The sequence below is a fragment of the Trachurus japonicus genome, chromosome 12 (genome assembly GCF_045865225.1).
Source record: "Trachurus japonicus isolate A0001 chromosome 12, Traja_1.0".
Taxonomy (NCBI): domain Eukaryota; kingdom Metazoa; phylum Chordata; class Actinopteri; order Carangiformes; family Carangidae; genus Trachurus; species Trachurus japonicus.
Window position 1 is genome coordinate 16,078,078 of NC_140918.1, and position 27,415 is coordinate 16,105,492.

Consider the following 27,415-nt stretch of genomic DNA (forward strand, 5'->3'; position numbering starts at 1 on the left):
ACACCACGGTGACTCATAAGGCAGCAGGCGGAGCGGAGATAGTGATACCCTGCTGGAGAGCATTGTCCCTTAAGAAAAGAGGCTTTGTTCACACACGGGCCGAGTAGTGACACAATCACATAATCTATTCCTGGAAGGGAGAGACGCAACACTTAACGCTGAGCTGCTCTGTCAAGACCATGATTGAATTTATGAGACAGTGGAGACATTTAAAATCACTTTAAAACCCTTCAGCCTTGAAGGAGCAGACAGGAGAGCTTCTTATATAAACCAGGTTGGATATATTATCTGGCAGCAGAACTACCACGTCACAACATGCGCCACAACATTAGTTCAATATTATATACTGTATTTTTTTATTTTTGGAAACATTTAAAACACCCGAGGAGAAAGTAGGCTATATAATATAATTTATGCCCCTCCATTTACTCACTCACAGGACTTTGATGTCTGGCTGTGGAGGACAAGGACAGGAGCTGAGAGGAAAAACCTAAAGGTTAAAAAAAAAAAAAAAAAAAGTAAACCTGATCTCACACAATGACACAGGTGGGATTTCCACTTCTTCTCCATCATCGGTGACGTTAAACTGTATAATCTGCTGCTCTGATTCCCAGGAGATGAATAATGCGTCTCGTTACTAGTCACTGGGCATCGATGCTGGCAGCAGCGAGGGAGGAGAGGGGAGGAGAGGGGAGGGGAGGGGAGGGGAGGAGAGGGGAGGAGAGGGGAGGGGAGGGAGGGGTGAGGCTGTCTGTGCATCAATGAGCCTGTTGATCAGAAGAAAATCAGAAAAAAAAAGAAGAAGAAGACCACCGGACTGGTAATGACACGGTTCACTGATCCGACCAGGAGAAAAGTAAACCTCAGCTTTCACCTCCGCTCCCATTTAAAAGCAGCACGTCGGCTCTGCTCCTCCTCAGTCTACCTCACACGCTGACACCTGTCTGCTGCCGCGGCCCCTCGGACCCCACCATGATCTGGACCGCTGCTCTCCTCATCACTCTGGTCGCTCACGCCAAATCAGGTGAGGCTGCTGCTTTTGTCTCCTGCCACATAAAAAAAACAATATTTCATATGTAAATCTAATTGAATTCAAGCTAATCAAATTAGACAGAAGAAAATTGATGTTTCTATTTGTTTTTATATTCCAGACGATTACTGTTACAATGAGCCACATTGTGGTAAGTGACATGTCAACTACTTCTTTATTTAAAACTACACAGACAGGAAATTCACGTGTGCACTAGAAAAGACTGAACTAAATTATCAAGTTATTTTATACAATTAAAGTCCTTTTTTGGTTTGAAGCAACATCTTCCTGCGACCCACGGACAGAGGTTTTATGAGGAATGAGCAGATTGTGAAAAGAGCGGAAAAGAAGGCGGTAACATCTGGATTTGAGTCATTTGAGTAACTGATACAAGGCTCAAGAGGTTAAATTGTTAAGTTTTCCACAAAAAAACTATCAAAACCAATAAAAAATACTTTGAAAATGAGGAAAAACAGGGAATTTAAGCATATTATCATGACAACTGTGCAATGTGAGGGTGGTGTGATTGAAAGCTCAGAGGGAGAGATTGTTAAAAGACATCTCAATTTAAGTTTCAACACAGAAAGCGACTTCCTCCCGACTCGAGGAAGAATTTGTGACAGCTACTAAATGGATCTTGTGGAGAGATTTGCTTTTTCAGCTCTTATCAGATAATTGTCTCAGGACCCAGTGAACTCATCACTTCTCTCCCATCCCGTCTCCCCTGCTCAGACCCTTACTCATGGGGAGACACGTTCCCATCATGCCACCCTCTACTTGAAGAGCACCACTCTCCCATCAACCTCGACCAGCACATGAGCAGAAACGACTCTCTGGGCTCTTTGCATCTGGAGGGCTTCGATCTGACCCAGACAGGCCACTGGACGCTGGAAAACGACGGACACTCTGGTGAATATCCAGCTGACACCGTCCTCAGCCTGTGTGTGTGTTGTTGTGTTGTGTGTGTCTCTGGGTTTTTATTTGTTTTATTTGTTCGCACTCTAGAGCACCACTAGTCTACCTGGGGTCCACATTTAAAACCATTTAAACACACATCTACAATCACAACACGAAAAAGACAAGTCAACAAAAACTTACATTAAATCTGCATAATTGGATTGTCATCTACATCAAAGAACGTATGTAAGATATAAAATAAAAGGGTAAAACAAATGAAAATGACAACAAGAAACCCTGCTACCCTACATAAAACCCTTTGTGTGTACCTATGTGTGTGCGTATGTTATTGTACAGATATGAAGTTCCAAGATATTTTATTTGCTTTTTGAATGTTAGTTTCTGTGTGAGTTTAGTTATTGGCAGTGGTAAGGAGTTCCATGCTTCCAGTGGTGGACAGTAACGGAGTAAATTTACTTGAGTACTGTACTTAAGTACATATCCAGAGGATTTGTACTTTGCTTGAGTATTAGATTTCTTTGGTACTTATTACTTACTTGAATACATTTCCAAGACAAATATTTTTACTTTTACTCAAGTTAATTTCTAGGAAGGATGAAAAGTACTTGTTACTTTCAGGTCTGCTCTTTTTTTCTTTTTTTTTTCTCTAAAATACTATTGAACACAAGCTGTGTTTGTCAGAGGAGGAAACCCTAACCCCTAAAAGCAGCACATCAGCTGGTTTCAAAGAGTTAATTCTCAGAAACAAGAGTTAAAAGGTCCTTAAATTCATTTAGAAAAAATTATAGTAATTCACTGATGTGAAAAATAAGAAATTTACTCTTACTTTTACTTTTGCTTAAAGCAGAAGTAAGTGGTCCGGTCGTTTTCGCTAATGCTGCGTTCCAGGCAGGCTTTTGAAATCGTAAATTACAGCTTCAAGTCACAACTTACGACTTTGTAGCGTTCCAGGCAACCCCCTCGTGTTTTTCCGACCTGTTTTACCGGTGAAAGTCACTATAACGGCCACTCGTAACTTCCGACCGTGAAGTGGTACCAGATCGAACTGGTACGACTTCACGGTCGGAAAAACACGAGTTTCCTTGAACGCACCATAACAGTCCTCGTCCCTACGTCGCCACATTCACGGCGTCCCTTGGCTGCACACACAGCCCTGCATGCCGTTCTCTCTCCTCATTGGATAAAAACTGTAGGATACGATAAAAGTTTTCTCTTCGGCTCAGAGCAGAGCAGAGTGACTGACAGACCCGTGTTTCGGACCAAACACTCTATGTAAGTGATTGCTGTCGGAAGATATAACTATTTAAGACTTATATTAACACAAATATATCACTTACTTCTGCTTTAAAGTAAATTTAAAAGCATGTACTTTTGGATACTTAAGTACCTTTAAAAGCAAGTACTTTTTTACTCTTACTTGAGTAACATGTCGACTGAGCTACTTTTACTTGTAACAGAGTAAATTTTGACTAGTAGTATTTGTACTCTTACTCAAGTACTGGGGTCAAGTACTCTGTCCATCTCTGCCTGCCTCCATTGATCTGTATTCTATTGTATGCTTCAAAAAGTTGGTGTTTGGTTTGGGAGGCGTGAACCGGCCTTGTGTCGCCTGTCTGGTGGCATATAATACAGTATACGAATCATGACTGTGTTTTAGCTGATTGTATTGGTACCAGTGGTAACAATGTCTAGGTGATTGTTTCTTTCTGGTTTGCCTCACAGTCGTGCTGCAGGTGGGCGGCGGCATGTCGGTGAGCGGCGGGGGTCTTCCAGATGTGTACCACACCATCCAGGTGCACTTCCACTGGGGAGGCCTGGCCACCAACGGCTCGGAGCACACGGTGGACAGACGCAGATACCCGATGGAGGTACAGTAGCCTACGGTCAGTAGAGACAGATCTGCACTGTCACAGTTTACAAACCTCCGGTAGCAGCAGCAGCAGCAGACTGGTGCGGAGTCCCTGATGCTGCCTCATGTGCTTTTATGTTTCAATCCAGATGCACATAGTCAACATGAAGTCCATCTACCCAAACCTGACAGCTGCGTTGGGCGACCCCACAGGCCTCGCCGTGCTTGGATTCTTCATTGATGTCAGTTTGTCAAATCTATATCTCATATAGTGTAGGTATTTTCATATATAAACACGCCCTGACTTTGTTTGTGTTGCAGGTTGTTTATGCAGACAATGTGCACTTTGGACACATATCACAGAAACTGTCCTCTGTAGCTTACAAAGGTTTGTGGAAATGGACGAAAAAATCTAGATCTAAATTTCTAGATGTCGTTTGTGATGTTGTAATCGCTGCTGCGTATCCTTTTCCTCAGGCCAAACTACTAAAATCAAGCCATTCCCACTGATGAGCCTTCTGCCCAAACACAACATGACTCAGTATTACCGCTACTACGGCAGCCTCACCACCCCTCCATGTTCTCAAGTGGTGGTCTGGACGATGTATGAAGTCCCCATCTACATCTCATGGTCTCAAGTATGTCTCTCCACAGTCATTTCAGATTATATAATAATATGGCTCTGTTGGGTTCAGTGTATGAATATAGGCCTAATGATTTTATATCTTCCCTTACAGCTGGCTCAGTTCACCTCTCAGATCTTCTCCACAGAGGAGGATGCAGAGCAGGTGACGCCTCTGCAGAACAACTTCAGGCACATCCACCCGACCTTCAGCCGCGTCGTCTCCGCGTCCAGAGATGCCAAACTCCTCACGGCAGGTGGTGGTGGTCGCCTCGGGTCGGCTGTGTCGCTGCAGCTGCTTCAAATCACTGTGCTGGGACTGGGAGGCCTCGTCTCCGGACTGTAGCGCTGCACCAAGTTCAAATCATGAAACACAACAAACAACCAAACAAAGATTAATTGTTTTGTTTTTTTCTTGTGGGTCAGCAAAGTTTGTGAGTGTGTGAGCAGTCACACCTGTAGAGATACTACAACTAATACATAGATATATAGCTATTAAAGAACAGGGCCGTTGCTAGGAATTCTGGGGCCCCTGACTTTTCCACTTTTTTTCGTAGACTACTATGTATTATCATTTTTTATTTAGCCTACTTTGTTTTGATGCTAATGCAGCATTACTATGAGTATCAGTCAGGGTCTTATGCAGAATAATTCAGTCATACAAAGATTAGACTACTGGGGTTTTTTGTGGGCCCAACTGGCCGCTGGGCCCCTAGAATTATCATCACCTTTCTCCCCTATACAACGGCCCTGTTAAAGAAACAAACTGTGAAGACAAGTACTGTAATATGAGGATGTATTATTGTTGTTTTAGTGCCTTACTAATAATGGTTAAATTGGTAGCACAAGTGCATTTATAACTAGGCTTTTTATATTGTAGCTAGTAGCTGGACTAGCTAACATGGGATGTTTTTCATTGTTTTTCATCACACTGGATCTAAATTAGTTCGTAGCTCGACAACTATTCAAAATAATGTCTGTTAATAGTTAAAAACAAAAAAAAAGGCTAAAGCCTAAAGTTTACTGTATGTTAGCTCTTGCAAATTAGCTATAAATACAGAGGTAGATGGAAATATTGTGTGTTTTACAAGTATTTTATCATAAAACGAAGTAATGGACCAAATAAATATTTTGCCTAATTATGGCATAGGGTGAAAAGGTTGTTTTTTTTTTTAGATGACAGGCTGGTGAAAAGTGTTAGCCACAACTGTGAGTTTTAGTGGCCTTAGTTTTATATATACTGTATATAATATTATCATATTTATCAAAAAACATTTTGTTGCTGTTGTATTATTTGAAACCAAACAGTGTGTGGGCGCAGCAACTCATGGCTACTCAATCTGTGCAGCTGTGAACCCAAACAAGCCTGAACATGAGTCTGGTCTGTTTACACGGCCTGTGTCCTGATAGGAGAACCACAGGTCTAATTAATAATATTAATAAGGCATCAAATCCATTCACCTTGACCTGTTATTTTTGCATGTTGGCTCCCTGACAAAACAAAATCATCATTTATAACACCTGTGCTTTTCCAAGTCAAATCTCTACTATTGCAAAACACATGATAAATGACTTTAAATAAAGTGTACTGCAATAAAGTGCATCCAACATGCAAACTTTTCTCTGTGCATTGATTTTGCATATTTGCCAGGATCCATTAGGCTACCATCAATGAACTTTGTGCAGATTGGTATGCAAATAGACTGTAAAACACCTGAGAGGAAAAAACAACAAAGACAATTATGCAAAAAAAACAACAAAAAAAAGCTCAGACAGGTTGTAGATCTAGCACAACCCTGCAGGTTCACATAGGTGTGGAAAGGAAAATCTGTGTTTGTCAAATGTCAAAATTAGGGTCATATCTGTAATCTATATCCTTTAGTGAAACTTAATCCTTTAGTGAAACTTAAATCTAATTAATTAAACTACTTACTACCAAATAAACAGATAAGAAGAAGAATAATAAGACATAAATCTAATGGATTTTCAAGTCAAAACATTATAAGAATTCAGAGTTTAACTTGAGTTTGAGAGCAGAAGTGTAACAATAAAACAGGACATCAGGTCGGTATGTCATTATAGCAATAAATAAATCTGTGGTGACAAACGTAGCTGGAAAAATGACCAACAAAAACAAGAGAGCGCAGTCGGAGTGATAACATCTGACCAATCAGATCAGTCCCTGAGGAGCCGTGTGTGTTCGATATCACTCAGCAGATGGAGGCGAGTGTGAACTGGACACCCATGCTGTCTAAGCTCACTCTCCCATCCCATCCTCTCTGCTTGTGGTCACACCACACCATCCTCCTCCTGTCACGGCCTCAGGAGAACACACACACACACACACACACACACACACAAAGAGAGAAAGCAACACTGTAAAGCCTTTTCTGTGTGTGTGTGTGGATGTGAGTCCAGGGTTGGGCCAGCCAACGTGATGTCAGGCTGCAACCAAACACAACAGCAGCTGAATTCACTGATGAATGAATACCACGGCTTCAACCAGAGGAGGAAATGACGGGTGAAGTCGGCCGAGCGCTCTGCCCTTCGACCTGGACTGAACAAGCCAGTGAGCTCCTTTTTGTTCCCACCAGGACCCATAGAGTTTCCCAGGGTCTAGTAGAGATCGAACCAATGACTTTCCACTCACATGTCGGCTCCATTTAACTCTTTGAAGCTACCACTTCCTCTTACTTTTACCTCAGTTTTCCATTTGATTATTAACATTTATGTTCTGATCTGATAATCTGATCAATTAAAATTTAAGTTGAGTCCTGGTGGATCACATTTCAATATACTTTTTAATTTCAATATATTCAATAAGTCACCTCAGCCACTTTAAGAACACTTCCAAGTATTTTTCTATTTGCTGCTGTTGATTCTTGCATTCTTTTACTTTTATTTTATATGCAGTTTTTTCTTTTCTTCTTTATTGGAATACATGGAGCAGCGGACAGATCAATTTCCCTCAGGGTGAATAAAGTATCTATCCATCTATGACACCAAGCAAATCTCCTTACTGTACATGTCCTGTTTTCTTTTGCTCTAGTGTGAAACATCCTGAATGTGTTTGTGTTTGTCAGTGAGGAGTGAATCACACGACCTCCTCCATCAAACCAGCCTGACACAGAGTCATTGTTTGGTTCAGCTGCTGCTGCTGCTGCTGCCTTCTGCCTTCATTCATGAAAATCAGTCGGAGCACGAGGGGTTTGAACTCAGGTCTCAATGAATCGATGAAAAAACAAATCACTGTTTATGGATGTATGCAAAATCGCTTTATTTCCATTTTTTTTTTCCTTTTTCATACATTTGTTGTGTAATAAATAGACATGAGAAACGGGCTGAAGCTTCAATCCTCTTCTCATGCCAATTCTGCACCTTTTTTTTCTCCACACCGCAAACAACTTTTCATAGAATTTACAACAGAAAATAAAAAAAACAAAGCTTGACACAAGCTGAATTTCCTGCTACCAGCTCGTCGCTCACCTCATATGTTACATAGACCTCTGAGCTGTATTCACGTAGCAAATCCCAGGGAACAAAAATATATATATTTATATAGTATTCACAGTTACAGTATTTACATTTACATTTTAAGGATTATAAAGCAAATGGGCAGAAAATGAAGACGTTTCTACAAGAAACAATCTTTCAAAAAGGGAGGTGGAGACTTTTCTCTGGACACAGTGGACCTTTCCTTTAAATAAACAACCTTTGAAACCCTCAGATTCCTTTTACAGATCCCTGAAAATAGTTTTAAATACTCAATCTTCTGTTAAAAAAAAAAAGAAAAAAAAAAGAGAGAAAGCGACAAGAGAAAGATGCATCTTAAAAGTGTTACCCCTGTGAAGATAAAAAAGCTTTAGATCTTCTGTACAAGTCATCATTTACAATATAAACATCACTGGTGGAAAAAAAAAAAGAAAAAGAAGAGAGGAAATCTCCAGAATCGATCCAACTGAATGAAAAGCAAAGAGACTGACTTGGTCTTGAGGGCGCGGGGCTGATTGAAGATCGAAGAGGGCGTAAAGCAGAAGTGCAAGCCTAGAGTGCATTCACCGATAGTTAAAAAAAAAATCTTAATGAGTTTATAAAGAAAGAACGACCCCTGTGGTGAAGGGTGAGTGGGCGTCTGTCGGGGTGGGGGGGTCGAAGAAACACTGGTGGAGTAATACGTGTTGCTGCTGAGGGGGGGGGGGTCAATGAGCACAGACATGAGACCTCAGGTACGGATGAAGATGAGGATGAAACATCAGTATCATCATCGTCACCATCAAACACCCACGCTGGTGGGAAAGAAAGAAAAAAAAGGAAAGGCAGCAACTCTTTGTACATGCATGACACCACAGCGGCAGGTGAAAAGAAAAGAAAAAAACAAACAAACACTTTGACTGTTTCTACCTGTCACATGTCTTCTGCTCAGGTGTTCAAACAAAGACAGTTACACATTTATATGGCACTTAAAATGAGAAACAAACCTTCTTTTTTTCCCCCCAAAGCTGAAAACTCAATTTACCAAGATGCTGCAAGACAGGAGAGAGAGAGAGGGAGCGATTCAATTTTAAATCTTCTTACTCTGCATTGGTCGGCCTTCTGCGCCTGTGGCCTGCAGGGGGCAGTGCACACACATTCACACACACACACACACACACACACACACACTCAGATATGATGATAAATACTCCAAGTCAGAGGCCTGACACACTCAACTTTCTCTCTCACACACACACACACACACTCACATTCTCTCTCGATCTTTCTCTTACACACACACACACACACACACACACACACACACAAATATAGTGTCTTTGAAGGAAACACGCAAGAAGTGAACTATTTAAACAAAACTGGAAAACACTGGAATATCAGTAATACAAATTTTTGCACGTCATCTTTTCACTTTTGCATAAACTAATAGGAAGCAGCACGATCCATCATTGGCTGGTGAAAGCAGGTGTGATTTCCAAAGATTTCCAGATTTTTTGTGGCAGGATTTAACCTTTTTTTTTGTTTTCGTTTTTGTTGTCGTTTCATCAGTTTGATTCGTTTCAGAGAAAACTGGTGCGGAGGAGGTAGGAGCGAGAGAAGCATGGGTTCAGTCCTTCCTCCCGCCTAATGCCGGGTGGAAACATCTGCCTGTCTGCTCAGGTGGCGACCACGTCTTCTCCCACAGAGAGAGAGAGAGAGAGAGGGGGTTGGGGTGGGGGGGTGGGTCTTTTCCTGGTTGGGCTTTTGTGCGTTTTAACAGTGTTAGTAAGCAGCTGATCATGTGAGTCTGTGTTGTGTTTCGTAAAGCTAATGAGACGAATGTAGAACTGTACAAACCAGGACTCTTTGTGGAAGGAGCCGAGCTGAAAAATACTGTCCAACGTTGAGAGGAGGAGGAGGAGGAGGAGGAGGAGGAGGAGGAGGAGGAGGAGGAGGAGGAGGAGGAGGAGGAAACGCTGCACCAGCAAGTCAAGTGTTTTAAGTTCTGGGTCACTGGCATACATAAAAAACTATGCATTGTTTTGCTTTTTTTTTTCATTTCAAGAGCACCATAAATCGTAAACAATCTAGAGTTAAATATGTGAAGAGTTGCCGTACAGGAAGCCTGACCTCTCTCCAGACGACTTTGCAGGTTTCTTCTCCCTCGCTCCCAAACGAAACCTTCCCTTCTTCGGTTCCTCCTCGTTCCGGGAGTGTTGGTGTCGACTTTGTCCGAGTCCGGGGAGGGAGGGAGGGAGGGAGGGAGGGAGGAGCCTTGAAGAAAAGTTTAGGGAAAGCTCTTTGTACATCCTGTAGGAGATTCTCCGGACGTTAATTCAGCGTTCCTCTACAGTTCTCGGCCCCACACAAACACGGGATCTTCACATCCTCGATGGGGAACTTGTAGTCGTACGTGATCTCCTCGTTGACGTTGATCGGCTGCCGGGAGTAGATCACGATCTTCTTCTGAGACTCAACCGTGATGACCTTTGCGTAACAGTTAGGCTGAAAGAAAAAGAAATACAGCAAATTGTTTAATGGCTGATAAGTTGTGGTCATGGACAGTGGTAGAAGAAAATACACAGATGGAAAATACAACAATAGCAATATAACAATGTGTTAAACCCTGTGAACGGAGGCTTTTAGTTGTGATTTTGAATACCTTATTAAATGCTGGGTATTTTAATCTGCAAAAATCTCTTGAATTTAAAAAAGACATTTCTGCCCAAGATCTGTAAAACTAAAAACTTACAGAGCAGCGACAATAATTCAACCAATTTTTAATGTAAATTTAGCAAAAGAAAAAGTTTTGAAATGAAACAAATAAGGAAAACTGCTGTGCTACAATTTGTAAAATGTGTTCATTTGCAGGTTGAAATGTTCCCAATATAGTATGGTTTTTCTAAGAAAATTCAAACCCTGATTGGAGACTAAATCTTGTTGGAAAACCGCAAACGTTTAGAATAAATAAAACAACAACAAAAGAAAACACTGTCATGTACCAGTACCAATAACTGTGAGATAAATATGTAAAGTAAAAATACTAATATTTCCCTCTGAGATAGTAAAAGATAGGGAAACAGAAAAACTAACAGCAAATTCAGTGTTAACGGTGCTGAGGTGGAGCTCATGAGTAAATGTAAATGAACCACTGGTCAAATCATTTTTTCGAGGAGACGCTGTACAGCTGTTTTCTTACATTGCAGCTGTGGTTGATGAAACGGGCGAAGTTTCCACACTTTGTAGCATCGATGATGGTGTCGTGGTCGACGCGGAACATGTAGCTGCTGCCGATGCCCTCCTCCTCGTAGCGCTTCTCTCGCATGTCGGCAATCACCTGTAAAAACAACACGGTCATTTGTTGATGTCTGACAAGTTTAAAATGAAACTGGGGACTCAGAGATTAATTTTCAACTCTGTGTTCTTGTCTGGTTGTGAGGCTGTTGTGTTAAACCCCATTGTAAATCTCAATGCAATTTATCACATGATTTTTTACAGCCCTGGTTATCCTGAAAAGCAAATGTGCACTGGAGATACAGATGCATCTCAATAAATTAGAATATCATGGAAAAGTTCATTTATTTCAGTAGTTCAATTCAAATAGTTAAACTCAAATATTGTAGATTCATTGCACACACACTTTATTTCTTTTAATTGTAACGATCATGGCTTACATTGAATGAAAACCCCCAAAATTCTGTATCTAAAAAGATCAGAATATAGGGAAAAAGTTCACTATTATATTATATTTTTCTTTTTATTATTATTTTTGTGTGTAGTTGTTGTCTTGTTTGCCATGTACTGTCAAGGATGAAAATGTTGGAAAATAAAAAAGTACAAATCAAGTTCACTATTGTAACCTAACGGTGTCACACTCTAATCCGTTAATGAACCCAAAACTGAGCCTTTAAACGGTCTCTTAGTCTGGTTCAGTAGCGACACTATCACGGGGAATACAGCTGACCTCCATTATATTCTAATTTATTGAGATGCACCTGCATATTTTAGGTTAATAAAATATAATAAGTGTTCATATACACAGAGAAAACCCACTCCAAAGCAAACCGGTCCTCTGTCTCTCACCTGTCTGATGTTCTGTCCCACGTATTCGATCACCATTTCATCAGCAGCGATGGGCTCCTGGGCGAACAGACCCCAGTCGTGGATGTGCGACCTACAGAATCTGATTTTCTTCTTACGGAACTGAAAGAGGGGGAAAAAAATGGGAGAACGGTTGAAAACATGATGTAGTTTAGTTTTTTTCCCCCTGATGCAAACTCTTGTAACTGACCTTTTGTCGACTATTTTAACAACAGCTCAACATCCTGAATTTATCAGCTGTCTGTGTGCTGTTTTTTTTTCTATATTAAAGTCGGGGTGAAAGCAGGCGGTCCCGTTGGGGCAAAGTTCTGTTTGTTTACCTTCAGCTGGTTGAACTTGAGCAGGTCACTGTCACACGCGAAAGAGGACAGCAAGCGCCGCTGCTCCGACCGCCGCTCCGAGCCAGATCTGGAAGAGGCGTGGACCTGAGCAGGAATACTCATCCCCTGCACAGAGAAGAGACAGAGAGAGAGAGAGAGAGAGAGTTAGATGTGCTGCTTGTCTCTCATGTTTTCACGTGGGTAACTTAAGCATCTTCTCCTGCCCACCTGTGTGTCCACCGGCGGCTCCTCCGACTGCAGCCGCGTGCTCTGCAGGTACTTGATCTTGTCCTTCTTGTCGATCTTGTAGTATCCCTCGCTTCTGGCGCAGCCGGTCATGTGATCCCTCATGCCGTCGTCTCTCCTCTTCTTCTTCACCCCGGGGATGTTGGTCGGTGCAGGGGAGTCAAGGAGGAAACTGAAAACACTGTGCATCAACAGAAACTGGGCTACTTTGTTCCAGACAGACAGTTCCTCAGTTTCACCACCAGTGGGGGCTGCTATTTGATACACATACAAAACTACTTTAAAAAAGACAATAATATCATTATAATAATATAATATAACATATATCTATCTTACATATATAATATATTTATTAATATCTTTGATCTGTGTCTTTTATTTTTCTCTTTTGAGGAGTAATCTGTTTTGTAAAGTGACAGACATATACAGATGAATATTATAGAAAACCCAATCTGAGTTAATGAGTAGGTGGTCAGTAGTGAAGGATATAAGGGTGGTTGACCCAGAGCGTGTCGTTGAGCCAGTCGTTGCCGTTGTCCTGCTGCAGCATCTTGTCGTAGGTGACCTGCAGGAGCCGGACGTCCTCGTCGTCTATGCCCTCGTTCCAGATGTCGTACAGGATGGTCATCTCCTCGAACTCGGAGCGCGGGTTGAAGTACGGCCGGGGCGGCGTGGTGACGGGGGACAGGCTGACCAGCAGCAGCTCCTCCCAGCCCCTCCTCGCCCTCCGCGTGGGCTTCACGGCCACCGGCGCCTCGTCGTCGTAGGACAGGAAGCCGTCCTCGGCGGGCAGGACCGTCCGCGCCTCCGCGTCTTCTTCTTCCCGGAAGTCGAGGCTGGGGTGGTCGGGGGACTTGGAGGACAGCGTCTGCACCGGCAGGTCTCCGAGGTGTCTGTCGGCGGCGGCGGCGGCGGCGTCTGGGCACGGCGTGGACTCGGACGAGAGCTCCAGAGACTCGTCGGCCGCAGAGGTAGCCGGCATCTTTTTGCCCTTGGGTCGTCCGGGTTTCCTCTTTGACGGAGCGGTGTCTGATGGGACAGGGACGTCGACAGTGAGACCGGCGGGCAGATCTTCAGGGACACTGGCCGAGAGCTCGGCGCCGGCCGACAGCGCCTGGTTAGGCAGCGCGCTGACGGGCGGCTCCTTAAACACCGGCCTGTCGTCCAGGCTCTCTGAGGACACTTTCCTATTCAGAGTTAGTGCTGAGGGGTCGGGGAAGACGGGGGTGAAGGTTAAGTCCCTTCCTGGAGTGCGCGGGACGCCGGCGCTCAGGACGGGGGACTGGGCGGGGTAGGAGAAGGGGCTGCCGGGGATGTGCGGGGAGCTAAGCAACAGGCTGCTGCCGGTGAGCGGGGCGTCGCTTCCAGGTGTGATGGGCACCGTGTCCGTGCTCTGGGACTTGCCCAGACTGCGGGCACGCTCCATCAGGTCCCTGCCTGGCGTGCGGGGGATGTCTTCGTCTGTGGGGAGCCGGGGCCGCTGCGCGAGGTCGGGGAGGGGGCCGGGGGGCGGGTGGAGGAGGGAGCGGCCTTCTAGCGCCGGGTGAGGAGGGAGAGGCAGGTGCATTACGGACGTGGAGGCTGGTTTGGGGACAGGAGGCGTGTTTGGATCTAGAGGGGGCGGGGCTAGTCGGCCCGGGGTGCAGGGAACGTCCCCGGGCTCTGCTTTACCTTTGGGTTTGGACTCCTGGTCGCTGTCGGGCAGGGCGCCCGTGGGCGTGGGCGGCCGAAGGCTCGCTGCATGCTCCTGAGGTTCAGACTTCACCGCAGGAACGACGCTGTCTCTGACGTCTCGTTCTTTGACTACGAGACAAAAGAAGATCATTAATTAATTTAACCTGGAGTAAATACTTCAATATGATGGTTAGGTGAGGTTAGGTAAGCTTTATTGATCCCACATGGGGAAACTAAAGTGTGTCCAAGCAAATATCCGTCGGTAGAATTTCACTAAACTCTTGTATGGTGTCATTGGTCGGCTGCACAGTGTGGGAATAAAGGTTAAATCTAGTTCATACAAGCTGTCACAACATCACTATTCATCAATATTTATCGTACTGATGGAAATTTGTTTGGACACACTTTATTTTACCACCAGGTCAAAAATCAATCATACAGCACAGAGACAACAGACAACATAAACACAACAGACACACTAAGGCCGATGAAACATGATTGAAAAAGAGAAGGACATGTCCGATAAAACAAAAGTTATTTATAAGTTAGGTGCCTTTCTGAAGTGTGTCCTTCGTTTGTTTAAGTGATACTTTACCATATTAATTGTCTATTTATCTATGTTTTTTTTTTGTATGTCCTCCATTTGTCAGAGATGGAAGTACGTACAGCCCCACTGCTGCTTGTTGGTTAGTTGGTTGGTTTTTACTGTCTAATGTTTGTTTGTGAGATGGATAAAAGAAAGTGAAAGTGAAATAGCACAACAGTATGATAATATGATAATATGATAAATGATGAGACCCGTCTGTCGACTCTCACCTGCGATGCCTTGAGGTGAAGGCGGCTTCAGGTCCATGGCCTCCTCCTCCTCCTGCTCCTCGGGGCTCGGAGGTCTGTGTTTGAGCGCAACGCTGAGCTCCTCCTTGATCTTCCTGTCCTCCTTCTCCTCCAGGACCGGTTCTGCGGGAGGGCTCGGCGGCTTGACCTCCGCCTCGCCGCCGCCGGCCCCCTCCTCTTCATCGGAAGACGAAGACGACGAGGACGAAGAAGACGAGGACGACCGGGCCACTTTGCCTTCGTCCTCCGCCTCTTCGGCCGCCGTCACCGCTTCCTCGTCGTCTTCGTCCTCTGAGCTCATCTCGTACTCGGAGGAGTCCGAGCTTTCCGCGGAGGAGGAGCTGGCCTTGGACGAGGCTGAACTGCCGGCTTCTGTAATAGTTGTAATGATTTATTACAGGAAAGAGACTTGATAGAAATAAAAAAAGAGGTTTGTGCTGTTGCCAGATATTTAAAGTACCATCATCAGACGAATCGGAGGACGAGCTCTCACTGGATGAGTCTTCATCATCACCCTCCTCGTCGCCACTCGCCTAAGAGAGATTGATTTATAATCAGAGGAATTCATATTCATACACAAACAAATGTAAGTAAAAGTAGTGATTTTCCCCAACGCTTACTTTTCCTGATGACAGCCTCTCTGCAGGCTCGGCTTCATCCGGTTCCTCCCTGTCGGACAGAGACTCCTCCTTGCCCGAGGTGTCCAGCTCCTCCTCTCCCTCACTGTCGAGCTCCAGGGGCCGCGAATGCCGTCTCTTTGCGGCCATGCCGTCGCCGTCCAATTTAGAGTCGTCCGACGGGAGCTCAGCTGGGTCTCGATCCCGGTCTGACAGGGATGAAAGATGAAAGATGAATCAGCACCAGAAAAGAAAAGAGAGACTCACATCTTTGCTGCTGCGCCGACGGTAGAGAGTAGAGTTACCTTCATCCTCCAGCTCGTCGTCCACTGGAGTGGAGGGTCGGGCTCGTTTGTTGTCGCCCGCAGCCGCCGCCTCAGGTGGGTCCTTCCTCTTCACCTGAAAGAACACGTGAATATTAACTATCAACAGGCAGAGCAGCTGCTGGAGAGAAAAGAAGCTTCCTCCTGATACATGTTAAGGTAGAGACACATCTCAGGGCTTTACCTTGAAGGACGGCAGACGGATGGCTCCTCGCAGACCGATCCCCAGGCCCATTCCCTCGTAGCCCAGTCCCTCGCCCTTGTTCCAGTTCTCCAGCAGACTTGAACCCATTGTCTCTTTGGGTTTGGGTCTTTCTTCTTCCTTCCCTTCCGCACCCTTCACTGGAGTTAAAGACGCCTGGGAAAAACAATGCAACTTGTATTAAACCCTGGTCTGGAACAATACTCTTGAATTTCAGGATCAGGTGCTACAAACAAAAGTTTTTCTAAAGGTGTTTGGTTGTTTATTCATGTTTTTCCTTGAAAAAACTGAATTGCTTAATTAATTTGAGTATTTGACAGATCAATTCAGCATAACACAACCTGTCTATATTCTTGTTAAATGTTTACACATCAACTTTTTGTCCAAATCATTTTATAATTATAGGTGAAAAATCATAAGCTCCTGCTGCCGACCTGTGGCTGTACAAGGAGATTTGTTTTAGTTCAATTTTATAATTATCCTTTTATATTGATAAATATTGGACGACTCTTGTGGAAGCAGCCGGGCCACAGAGACAAGAGGTCAGTACAATTTTTTTATTATGTGCAAAAAGCATCAAGTTATCTCACTGTGAATGTTTATAATGAACATTTATTCTGTAGTGAAGACTGAATAATGTCACTGCAATCCACTGCTGTTCAATTAATTCATATAATATGCCCATAATAATTTGTTTTGGCGATTTAATTGACATTAATAAATCATCTAGAGTGAGTCCAGGTATATTTGTAACACACAGTCGATGTGTGTATGTGTGTGTAGATAGAAACTCTCCTACAGTGTGTTTGTGTCTTTAAAGGTGAACTGCCAGACTTACCTTCGCTGAGCGCTCCTTCTTGTCCCACCAGTCGTCGAAGGCTCTGAACGCCACCACCTCCACCATCTTGCGGTTGAGGTCCCTCTTCATGATGGCCTTCAGCTCCTTGACGATGACCAGCAGCACGCCGTCCACGGTGGCCTTGTGCGGATCCTCCTTTTTACTCTCGTATCCGGGAGGAGGAACAGTGGGGTTGAACTTTGGTATACTGGGATGCTGCCATTGTTGCCCGGGCGCCCCCGCTGCCGCCGCGTTGCCGCTGGCCGGCGCCGCCGCACCGATAGACAGCGGTGCGTACGGCCCGCCGAACGGCCCCGACGCGGCGCTGTCGATAAAATGCGGGTAGGGGTAGGGCCCTCGAGTCTGAGCGATGCGACTCAGCATCTGCTGCTGCATCTGGAAGGACATGGGCACCGTGCTCCACTGTTCCCACCGCAGGCAGTTCATCAGCTCCATCTGCATCAGCGGCACCATGCTGTGGGCGTAGGGCGCCATGTGCGGCAGCATGTGGTGAGGCACTCCCGGGTGAGCGGCCAGGTGAGCGGGATGTCCGGGGACGGCGGAGTGAGCGGCCAGGTGGTGGTGCGGGATGCCGAAGCCCGCTTGGTGTAAAGGCGGGAAGCCGGGGGGAGGGATGGAGATGGTCTGCATCGGGGACACGGCGGAGTTGACCACGATGCCCTTCCCGCACTCTCCGCCGGTGATCGGAGTCCCCGGCATCTCGTCGTCTGAGATTTCCATGTCTTCTCCCGACGACTGTTGAGCCTGCGTGTGAGGAGACAGGGTGTCAGCGCTGTGAGAGATGAACATCTTCAAGCCCTTTTCACAGGTCACCTGCTCTTTTCAGCTCCATGACAACTGAGCAAAACCCGCTCAGGTATAAAACTAATAAGTGGATCTTAAGTTAGGATTGCTTTAACTTTTACAATAGTTCTTTCTGTAAAACTACCTGGGTTAAAGCTATTTTGGGGGGGTTTATACTAAACAAACAAACAAAAAAAACTGAAATAAAGTGAGTTCTCAAATGCCTGTAAAGAAGCAGCCATACAAAAATGAAAGCATCTATTTTAGGAGAATAACTGTTAAAAGAATGAGTAAACAAGATTACTAATCTGATCGGGACATTTAAATAAGAGCACCAAATATTTTAATGCTGGCCTAAATTCAAAGTTTAGAAAGTTTAGGACATGCACTGACACAGTCAAACACAACTGACCCATAATCTTTGGTCAGTAGGTTTCCAAACAAAGTTGTTTGTTCAGGCATCAAACTGTGTGCTACCAAACCCGAATATCAGTGCAGGAATAATGCTGTCAAACATAACAGCATAACTCTCTTCCTTCTTTCATATTAAACAAGGATCTCTGTCCAAACTGCTGCAGAAATGAAACTGCGCAGAGTTGGCTCGGTACGGGGAGTGGTGTCGTTACCCAAATGACCTGTTTGCGCTGTTTGTTTTGTGATAACTCGAAATGTGAGACCAGAGACGCTGTGACCAATCCTGACTGTCAGGATCAGCAAAACCAGGAAGTGCGGCGTTGAATGGGGCCAACAGCCAAACTGTGTTTTCCTCTGCCTGAGCGCGTGCAGCGAGTGTTAGAAAGAGGAAACAAGAGTGTTCAATTCCCCAACAGCAGAGCAGCCCTCGTTTCTCCTTTCAAAGCACAAGTGTAGAAATACGACATCACAGGAAACTCAGGCAACACGCCCCACATCTGTACCTTTTCACTGATCATTCATTTCAGCTCTTCTTTTAACTTTTTTACTTTTGCATCTTTTAGTAGCTTATGCACAAACTATTGCTATTGTGCAAACACATAAAAAGGAATAAATGAGATGAAGTCATTAGACACACTACTTTTTGTTTTACCAGTTTTAAGATTGTTTTAATTGTTCACACATAAAATGAACAATGCAACAGCAGGCAGCTTACTCAAAAAGTCTTTGTGCTACTTATGCACGTGGTTTAGTGTGAAACCGGAACTTCCTTTCTAAGGCAGAACAAAACGAACAAAACAAAAGAGAAAGTTTACTACTACCACCTTACACTGAAACTAGACCTCACTTCCTGTGTCCTGTGTGTAACTGTCATTCACAGCTGTGCGTAAACATCAGCGCCATGCTCCTATCAGCTAATCAAGACGAGGATTACGCGCTCATTTGGGCAACATTTGGCACCTGAGGGTACTAAGAAGCCCCACACGTGGAACCGTGCAGTTGTTATTCTAATTGCAAATTTGCACTTCAATTCAAAAAATGTCAGAAAAATAAAGAAAACATCCGTCTTACCGTGTCCATCTTTTCAGTAGGAGTGTGGCCTCGAAAGTGTCCGTCCTTGAGGTCACTGTTGATCTTCTCGTGGACAGGTGAGCCGCCTCTCTTGATCAGAGAGGCGGTTCCGGGAATCGGCTCCTCGTCCTCCGAGTCCGGCAGCGGCGTCGGACTGATGTCCTCCAGACCTGTGCTGGAGGGACGGGAATTTTGCTGCCCGCCTTGAGAGCCGCTTGTGTAAGGGGGGATTGGGGAAAGCTGAGAGGACGAGGAGGAAATGGGGCTTCCCTCCATTCGCACCTCAGTGTCCGAGTCGCGCTCCTCCAGGAAGGGCAGCAGTTTTGTCCTTTTCTCTTTGAGGAGCATCTCGATGCGCGAGTCCAGGCTGTTGCGCTCTGGGTCCAGCGTGGGGGAGCCGGGCGAGGGGCAGTGTTCTGGCGTCTGGGGAGGAGGGGTGGCGGGCTGGGGCATGGGCTCGGGCGGGGGCTCGGGGATGGGAGGAGTTTCTGGTCTCTCCTTGACTGGCAAAAAGTCAGTGGCGGCGGCGGCCAGGGGCGGCTGCGGAGGTCGGAGGTACTCGCCCTCTCTTTGAGGCGGGTGATGGAAAGCTGGCTCTGAAGGGGGGAACGCGGGGGGCAAGGGGGCCTGGTAGGGCGAGAACGCCGACTTAAAGTTGGGTGTCGCGGGGCGAGGCGCTGTGTAGGTGAAGGAGGGCGTGGAGGGAGGGGGTTCGGGCGGGGTGAGTTGGTGCTGCTGCTGTTTGAAGGGGGCCGGCTCAGACGTCGTGCTTCGGTACATGTTGCTACGGTACTGAGGCCTCTCTGGTCTGCGGTTGTACGCGTCCTGGAACTTGCTCTCGTGTCTCCGGGATTTGTATCCTCCTCCTCCTCCCCCTCCTCCTCCTCCTCCTCCGGAGCTCTCGGGCCGGCTGGACTGGTACGCGGGCGTGGACTGCCGACTGGAGAAATTGGAGTCTTGAGAAAAAGGCGTACTCGTCTGGCGTGGGGTATGAGGGGTTCCCTGGGACTGGGGGGTGTCCTGCCTTAGGCTGGAGTAGCCCGTCTCCAGGGACAGAGGAGTGGTGGAGCTGCTGGGCGGTAATGTTGCTCCCACAGCGGACATGTTGCCCTCCGACAACCTGCGGATGGGATCCTGTTTGTGAAGAAACAAACAACGTGTCAAAAGCGAGACAACGCTCTATCATCAAACCACTGAGAACGACACTTAGATTGTCTCTAGGTCACATTAGAAGGTGATGTAAAACAGCGAGATGACATTCCCGACCGTATTAGCAGTTAGCAGTCACAGTTTGCACCTAAGGCCAAACTGGAGGATAAGAGTATCTAGGCACAATGCCTGCAGGATCTCATGCTACAAGGTCAAAGTGCACATTTTCAGTGGCTTTGTGATTTCACTTCACAGGCCAAAGTGTCCGGATAACATTTCCTCTGCTCTGCTCCACTATTTGCTGCACCAATAAAATGGATTACAGATTGGTATGTCAGCTTAAATCTGCAAATTGGTTCATTGTTACAAAGTAACACCACGACTCGGTAATCCCATTTCACAATAACATGTAACAGTTCTCCAGGCTGACCTCGCAAAAAAACAGAGAGAGTGCAAAAGTGTTTAAAGTGACAACAAAAAGACTGGTCGATACAATTAAAGGTTTTTTTTTTACCAGTAAGGCTTCTGCCAGGCTACGAGGGGAAACTTCTCTGGTCTCCTCTCCGCCGACAGGCAGGTTCTTCGGAGTGTAGCTGCCATTCATCAGGAGCTGGAAGTACCTAAGGCGATTCTCACCTGCAAAACAGTAAGCATGAGTTGATCTGCTGCCAAGACTATAAAACTGGCTTCATACGAGAGGGTTTCCATTCAAATCACAGTGTAACCAGCTGAACACAAAACTAAACATTTGTAAATGGGTAACATGTATACAGTTTCCTTAGAGTATACACTATTTAGAAAACATTGCACGTCTGCCTACCCATGAATTGTAAAATAATGATTGTTCAAGTACATATAGTAATCAGAAATATTGACTGCAAAGCATAGATGCCATAACAACCAAAACATGTCTTCATAAGCTTTGTACACTTTTATGTACTAAATAAAACAATCACAAGCTTCGCTCCTTATAAACACTTATTGAAGCACCTTTCTGACATTTAATGGAAAATAAATTGTGGCAATAAAACAAAATAGCACTTATGCAACCAAACAAACTGTACATAAAGCAACCGCCAACACTGCCCATTAGTTTTAACTAATTAAATTAGCACATGTGCAAAAATTAATCAGTAAATATTTTTGCATTTTCTAAAGAGGAATTAAAGTTGCTGTTGTGCAAAAACCAGAAGCAAAGACTCTGAATACCAACAACACTGAGTGAAAAACCGACAGAAATATCTACAATTTCTATTAAAAGTGACAGAGGATAAACAGTGAAGGTGGTGAGGGGAGGGGGGGTATGACAGGTTGGTTTGTGTTTGTTTACAGGTCTGAAATTAGGCACAGTGGGAGTACACAGCACCCTCAGCTGTGGGCTCGCGGGAGCAGGCTTACATTCAATGAAATTCAATTATCCCACGTTACCAGGCAACGCACGTAAATTTACACACGTGACTATTGCCCCCCTCTCTAATGATCAACAAGGCAACAATTCACTTTAAGTACACAAAGTGCTCCTGCAGCAGAAAACAGGCCCGATCGGGCATAAATGTAGGTTACGCGTCTTCCTCCTTGAATGAGTGAATCACTGTTTACCTTTTGGATCCAGCTCCACGTGGATGATGTTTCCCATAACAGACGTGTTGTGGAGCGACTGCACGGCCACCTTGGCGGCTTTCACGTTCTCAAAAACAACTTTGGCAATTCCCAAGTGCTTTTTGTTCTTCGGATTGTACAGGATTTCGACCTGCTCGAGTTCTCCAAATTTTTTGCACATGTCCGTAAGAAATCCTTCTCTGATGTTGTCGTTGAGCCGGGCGAACGTCACCTCCTTCGGGGGCACGGGGCCGATGTAACACTCGTCGATCTGCAATAAGAAAAGAGGTGAGTTATAATGTTGGAAGTGCTTTCGGGTTAATGTCTGCACCATGTGGGGTCGTTTCTGACAGCTGGGATAAGAAGGGCAGTGTCGGGTTAGTTACGATCGACATGCAAATCCAGAGAGTCATGTTAGAAAAAACACAACTTAAAGTCCAAAAACGGGGCATGCATTAGAGAGGTGCAGGTTATTTCGGTGCTTATCTGCCCTCTGACAATCATACTTGGACTCCACGTCCCACTGATGAGTGAAGGGGGTGTGTCTGCAACTTTTGACAGCACCCCCTTTCCACAAGGAACAAAAAATAAACTGGCACCATGCTGTATGTCAGAGCGTTGTACCTTAAATTTTGGCACCGGTAGATCCGTCTCTTTGTACTTCGTCCAGAGACGGCCGATCCTCGGGTCCCGGACGATGTCCACCGGCGGTATCCCCGGGTTCTGGGAGAAGAGAGAGGGAGAGGAGGAGGAGGAGGAGGAGGAGGGGGGTGACACACAATGCTGTTATCCATCCCATTCACAACTTCACACGCCACTAACTTGTTGCAAAGTCGTCCTCCTTGCACAAACCGTGACGCGTTGTTTGATTACAAACCAACGCCGTCCGACCGACAGACAGTCTTTTAGGATGCTGGAGCATGCCCGTGGCCGGCCACGGCAAACACAGCCACATTGTAACCTATCATGGAGGTCGGCTACTCGGTTACTATTGTAGCCGCTTCTCGCCCGCCGTCAAAAGGAGGGGTCCACTTACGGGCATGCTGAAAGTCTGCCCATCGTAGCGATACAGTTTGTGTGATCCCTTCTTCAGCGCCGGGTCGATAATCAACTTGTAACTTCTCCAGTGGTGATTCCGCTTCTCCGCCGAGCCGCAGACGGGATGACTGTCCATGCCGTTCGCCAAACCTGAAACGACAGGCAGCGACAAGGAGAGAGGAGCTTTCGTGAGGCAACGCTAAACACGGTCCTGTAAACCAGCCCCCAACATTGAAAAAAACAACAAAAAAAACACAGCCAAACGACACAGATGCATGACTTTGGTGGAAGGGGGGGTAACCCAAGTGAGAGCGAAATCGGGATCTAGTGTAGCCTATATCCCAGTTACGGAAAACACTAGGCATTAGGAGGGCTGGAGAAAGAGGAAAAAAAGAACAAGCTTACTTGAACTCTGCTTTCTGCCATGGTCTTCGTTCAATCTGTTTCTCTCGCCTGGCTTGGACATGGTTCGTCCGATCGAGTGTTTTTTCTTTTAACTGATGAAAAGACGAAAGAAATCGCTTTCCTCTCGCCGCTTACATTACATGATTTAGCTTGAAGAATACTGCCTCCTTTTCAGCGAGAGCCAACACATATTGTGTGTGTGTGCCTCTGGTCTGTGGCTCCTGTCTCTCCCACAATACACCGCTAGGCTTGCCCACCTCCGATGCTAGCTGCACTTTCGATGTATACTTATTTCCCTCCGTTGGTAATTCTGCGTTATTTATGCAGAAGGTGGAATTACAGAATTTTAACAGGCTCGATTAGCGATTTTATTTTCATATATAATATTATTTTGGGGTTTGTAACAGTCGCGTGCTGCTAAACCTCATAATCGTTTTTGTGTCGAATCTGCCGGCTGCATTTACCCAAATGGCAAACACAGGAGAGACACAGGGGGCAATCTCTTCTTAACTGCCACTGAAGGCTAATAAAAATGGATCGGTCGTAGTTTTTTGTATAGAAACCTGAATTTATATTAGAAAACGACAAGAAACAAACAGGGACTGCGCTGCTGTGAAGCTAAAATCGCTGACGGCGAGCTGTTTGGGTCTCAACGAGGATTTTTTAAATTTTATTTTTTAATATGAAGCTCGGTTATTATTTGTTGAAATTTACAGTCATGCTAACGTTAACAACCGTTGGAATGCGGCGGCTTGTTACATCTCTTTCTCTGACAGTTCGTCCAATCCGCTACAACAAACTAGTCCCAAACCTGTGATTCGGTCGGCTTTTACAAGCAAGCGCGGGGCTCTTTTATCACATAGTTTTAACAGTTTGGATTTTTTATTTATTTTTGATTTAACATATGTTTTCGCGAACTGTATAGTGTCGAATAAAGTGGGTTTTGTTTGACATTGCCTGGTGTTTTGTAGTGCTCGGGCAATTGGCTGGTTAACAGCGGCAGCACGGCGGGCCAATCAGAGCGCAGCAGCAGAGGAGCTGTCTGCTATTAGAGGCACGGTTCAGGAGTCCTTCAACAGAGAGCAGAGAGAGGGGGCCGAGCGCTCTCGGCAGCCATTTTCCTAAAAAACAGGACTCAATGGCCTATATGGGTTTCCTTTGTTCCAAAAGGGATCTTACACTTGATTTCCTCATCTCTCACGGACTATGATAAAACTATGATTGCTCCTTTTAAAGGACTGAGAAGAAGGAAGAGAATGTGCTGGATGTAATACCCTGTGACATTTTGAGCCTTTTTTCCTCTGCCTGGAATCCATCTTTGTCTTAACTAGGTCATGGCACACCCATACAATAGTATTTATATTTCTTAAGTGAAAAGAAACCAAATGTTGTGAATAAACAGCTTTATGGGTTTGAAGATGTTAGGTTAGGTGGGGTAAAAACACAGTTAAAGTAACTAAGTGTGTAATGGCTGATTGCTGGCATTGCACTTATGGCCTTGTAGGATATGAGTAGCAATGAGTAAGTTCAACTCTTTTATAATTTGACATTTTGATAATTTAGTAATGTAAATGTGAGGCATGCAGTTACTGTTATTAAAAGTATTTTTCTGTCAATTTATCTACTGAGCTTATCACTTTTATCACATAGACATTGTGGCATTTGTAACAGCCAGCTGTATTTATTATGTTCACTGGCATGCTGACATATAAGTATACAGCCTACAGTCCAGATTATGTACCTATCTGCACTTCACAGGACAGCAGACAGGCCATGGATAACTAATGGCCCGTTTGCAAAACAGTTTATTGTGCTGCCTGCAAATTTGACTGTTGATTGATAATCCCTTGGCTTTGATTAATGACTTTAAACACTTTCCTTTCACAACAGCAACGCTTAACACCCTGATGACTTGTGTTGTACCCTTCCTGCAACTGTGGAGACAACTTCAAGCACGGTTAGGTTTGTGCTGTCCATTTGCCATTTAAGACTATGTCCAAAGTGTAAATGTCGGCTTGACCTTGCTTCAAGGACATATTTAAATTTCTAAATAAGCCCAGTCTGTGCCATTTTTTTATTTACATTTTCTACAGCAGTCTAAAAAAAAATACACTGTTACGTTTAAGAGGAAACAGATGGAGGGAAAACTCTCATGGTGAAAATATTTACCTCAGCACTTTGGTGAAATGCAGTTAACAGGCCTAAACGCTGGGGCAGGAGGAATGTTTTCAGCTCCATCTTCGGATCCTTTAATAATGACATTAATAAGGGGTGGGAATGCGTCTCCTGCAAAGGAAGGAATCCATTAGCACGAATGATAGAGCTCTTTTGAAAACTTTTTGATCAGTGCTAGTCATTGCCTCTCTGCCAGCGAATATGCATCTTCAAGCATCATCTGTGTGGGCAATATGCAAACCATCTCCTCTCTCTCCTTGAAGACAGGATTGCAGTCAAGTATAACCTCTTTCATTTCGACATTTCTAGCTGAGCTACATCATATAAAACCACAAGGAAATGTTGTTTTTGAAAGGTAATGGATTTTGAGCTATTTAACTTAATTTAACAGTTTGTATGTTTACATGTAGTTATTCTCATAGAGAACAGACGACATAAACAATATATCGTGATTAAAATGCTATCAATAAATATGACTTTAGCTTAAAAAGCTGTAACCAACATTTTTTGATAGATGTTGTAAACTTACAGGTAGCATTCAAAACATGTAATCCAAGTCTTAAAACGAGCAAAATGAATCTTATTGGGAGAAATCTCGTATATTTCAGTGCTTCCCTTTGTCCGAAGACACCTTTTGGTGGAAATGTAAGCTACTCTTGTTCAATGGTTTCTCTGCTGTTCTCTTCTCAAAATGGCTTCTTTACAGACAAAGGAGAGCACTGTGCTGTAGAATGTTGCTGCGCCATAACTGGGTGAGGCTCGTGCTCTCGGGGAGAGAGAGGCTTTTTTTCTGGGGACAATTCTCGGTGATTCTCAGAGATTCAACGGGAAGTCTACACACCAAGCGACACGGGGATGATTTTTCTTGAAAAGTGTTATGTTTTACACGAACTATATATATATATATATATAAAAAAAAAAGAAAGATGAAAGGCAGTCGACAGTGCGTAAGAGGAAGGAAACGTTATTAAGCGCGTACAGGCTGTCGGTTGCTGGGCTGGCTGACTCGCCCTGGCAACGGCAGTAATCCGAGAGCTCTGGACGGTTGCCATGAGAGCTCGAGCGTGTTGCAGCACCCCCCGCACTGCCATATAAGGTCAACAGGAATCCTGCTGCAGCCCTGTAGTTTTGTATCTGGGTGAAAATAACACCGCGGGTGCTCGACTCTGGGCTTTCGCGTCTTCTACTCTGCTGCTCTCTCTTTGGCTCGACACAACAAAGATCGTTGCGTCGTCGTCACCGTGTGTTTTTAAGTGCTGTAGACCAGATAATACAAACAAACAAGATGCGATTCCACTGCTTGTTCGACGTAAGGAGCTGAAAACAGAGAGAGGGAGAGAGAGACTCAGAGATGGGGGAGGGGTGTTTAATCGTTTGGTTCTCCAGGTGTGCCACTGCTTTGTGTGTATTGCGCAGTGTTGTGGTGGTGGTGGTATGTGTGTGTGTGCACGGTGCGTTTGAGGACACAGGAAACCCCCGTTGTCAGTGTGTCAGAGAGGCCTGTTTTTCTAGATATCCACTCCTAGCTCCGGCTGCCAAGAGCGCGCATTCCTCCATTTGCAGGTCACAAGGCTGCAGACAGAGAGACAGACAGACAGACAGGCAGGCAGGCACTACGGCTCTACTCTCTCAGACTCGATAGACCACCACCCTGAGTGTAGTGAGGGCAAGATTGTGATGGTTTTTATGTATGTTACCAAAGGCGAACATTTGAC

The 27,415-nt window shown here is 45.0% G+C and overlaps 2 protein-coding genes across 4 annotated transcripts; one reads left to right on the plus strand and one right to left on the minus strand.

Annotated features, from left to right (window-relative positions):
- The first annotated feature begins 809 nt into the window (after window positions 1-809).
- Window positions 810-4,895, plus strand: car15 (carbonic anhydrase 15). Its single transcript, XM_085793493.1, has 8 exons — window positions 810-1,024; window positions 1,152-1,181; window positions 1,763-1,939; window positions 3,671-3,816; window positions 3,947-4,039; window positions 4,119-4,185; window positions 4,275-4,435; window positions 4,535-4,895. Exons 1-8 carry the CDS (start codon window positions 973-975, stop codon window positions 4,763-4,765), a joined length of 957 nt encoding a protein of 318 aa, XP_085649619.1. The 5' UTR covers window positions 810-972; the 3' UTR covers window positions 4,766-4,895.
- A 5,205-nt stretch (window positions 4,896-10,100) lies between these two features.
- setd1ba (SET domain containing 1B, histone lysine methyltransferase a) lies at window positions 10,101-26,400 on the minus strand. Of its 3 annotated transcripts, none has more exons than XM_085793495.1 (19): window positions 26,230-26,400; window positions 25,695-25,811; window positions 23,119-23,270; window positions 22,707-22,805; window positions 22,083-22,353; window positions 20,998-21,119; window positions 19,335-20,468; window positions 17,046-17,810; window positions 16,190-16,363; window positions 15,988-16,081; window positions 15,686-15,891; window positions 15,526-15,598; window positions 15,048-15,437; window positions 13,047-14,360; window positions 12,540-12,706; window positions 12,312-12,437; window positions 11,974-12,093; window positions 11,090-11,227; window positions 10,101-10,395 (listed from the first exon to the last, which is right to left on the minus strand). In XM_085793495.1, the coding sequence occupies exons 3-19, from the start codon at window positions 23,254-23,256 to the stop codon at window positions 10,222-10,224; spliced, it is 5,505 nt and encodes a 1,834-aa protein (XP_085649621.1). In that variant the 5' UTR covers window positions 23,257-23,270; window positions 25,695-25,811; window positions 26,230-26,400; the 3' UTR covers window positions 10,101-10,221. The 3 variants fall into 3 exon arrangements, with proteins under 3 accessions (XP_085649621.1, XP_085649622.1, XP_085649620.1); XM_085793496.1 differs by lacking the exons at window positions 25,695-25,811; window positions 26,230-26,400 and adding an exon at window positions 23,526-23,840 and having other exon boundaries at window positions 13,047-13,586; window positions 14,229-14,360; XM_085793494.1 differs by lacking the exons at window positions 25,695-25,811; window positions 26,230-26,400 and adding an exon at window positions 23,526-23,840.
- Between the last annotated feature and the right edge of the window lie 1,015 nt (window positions 26,401-27,415).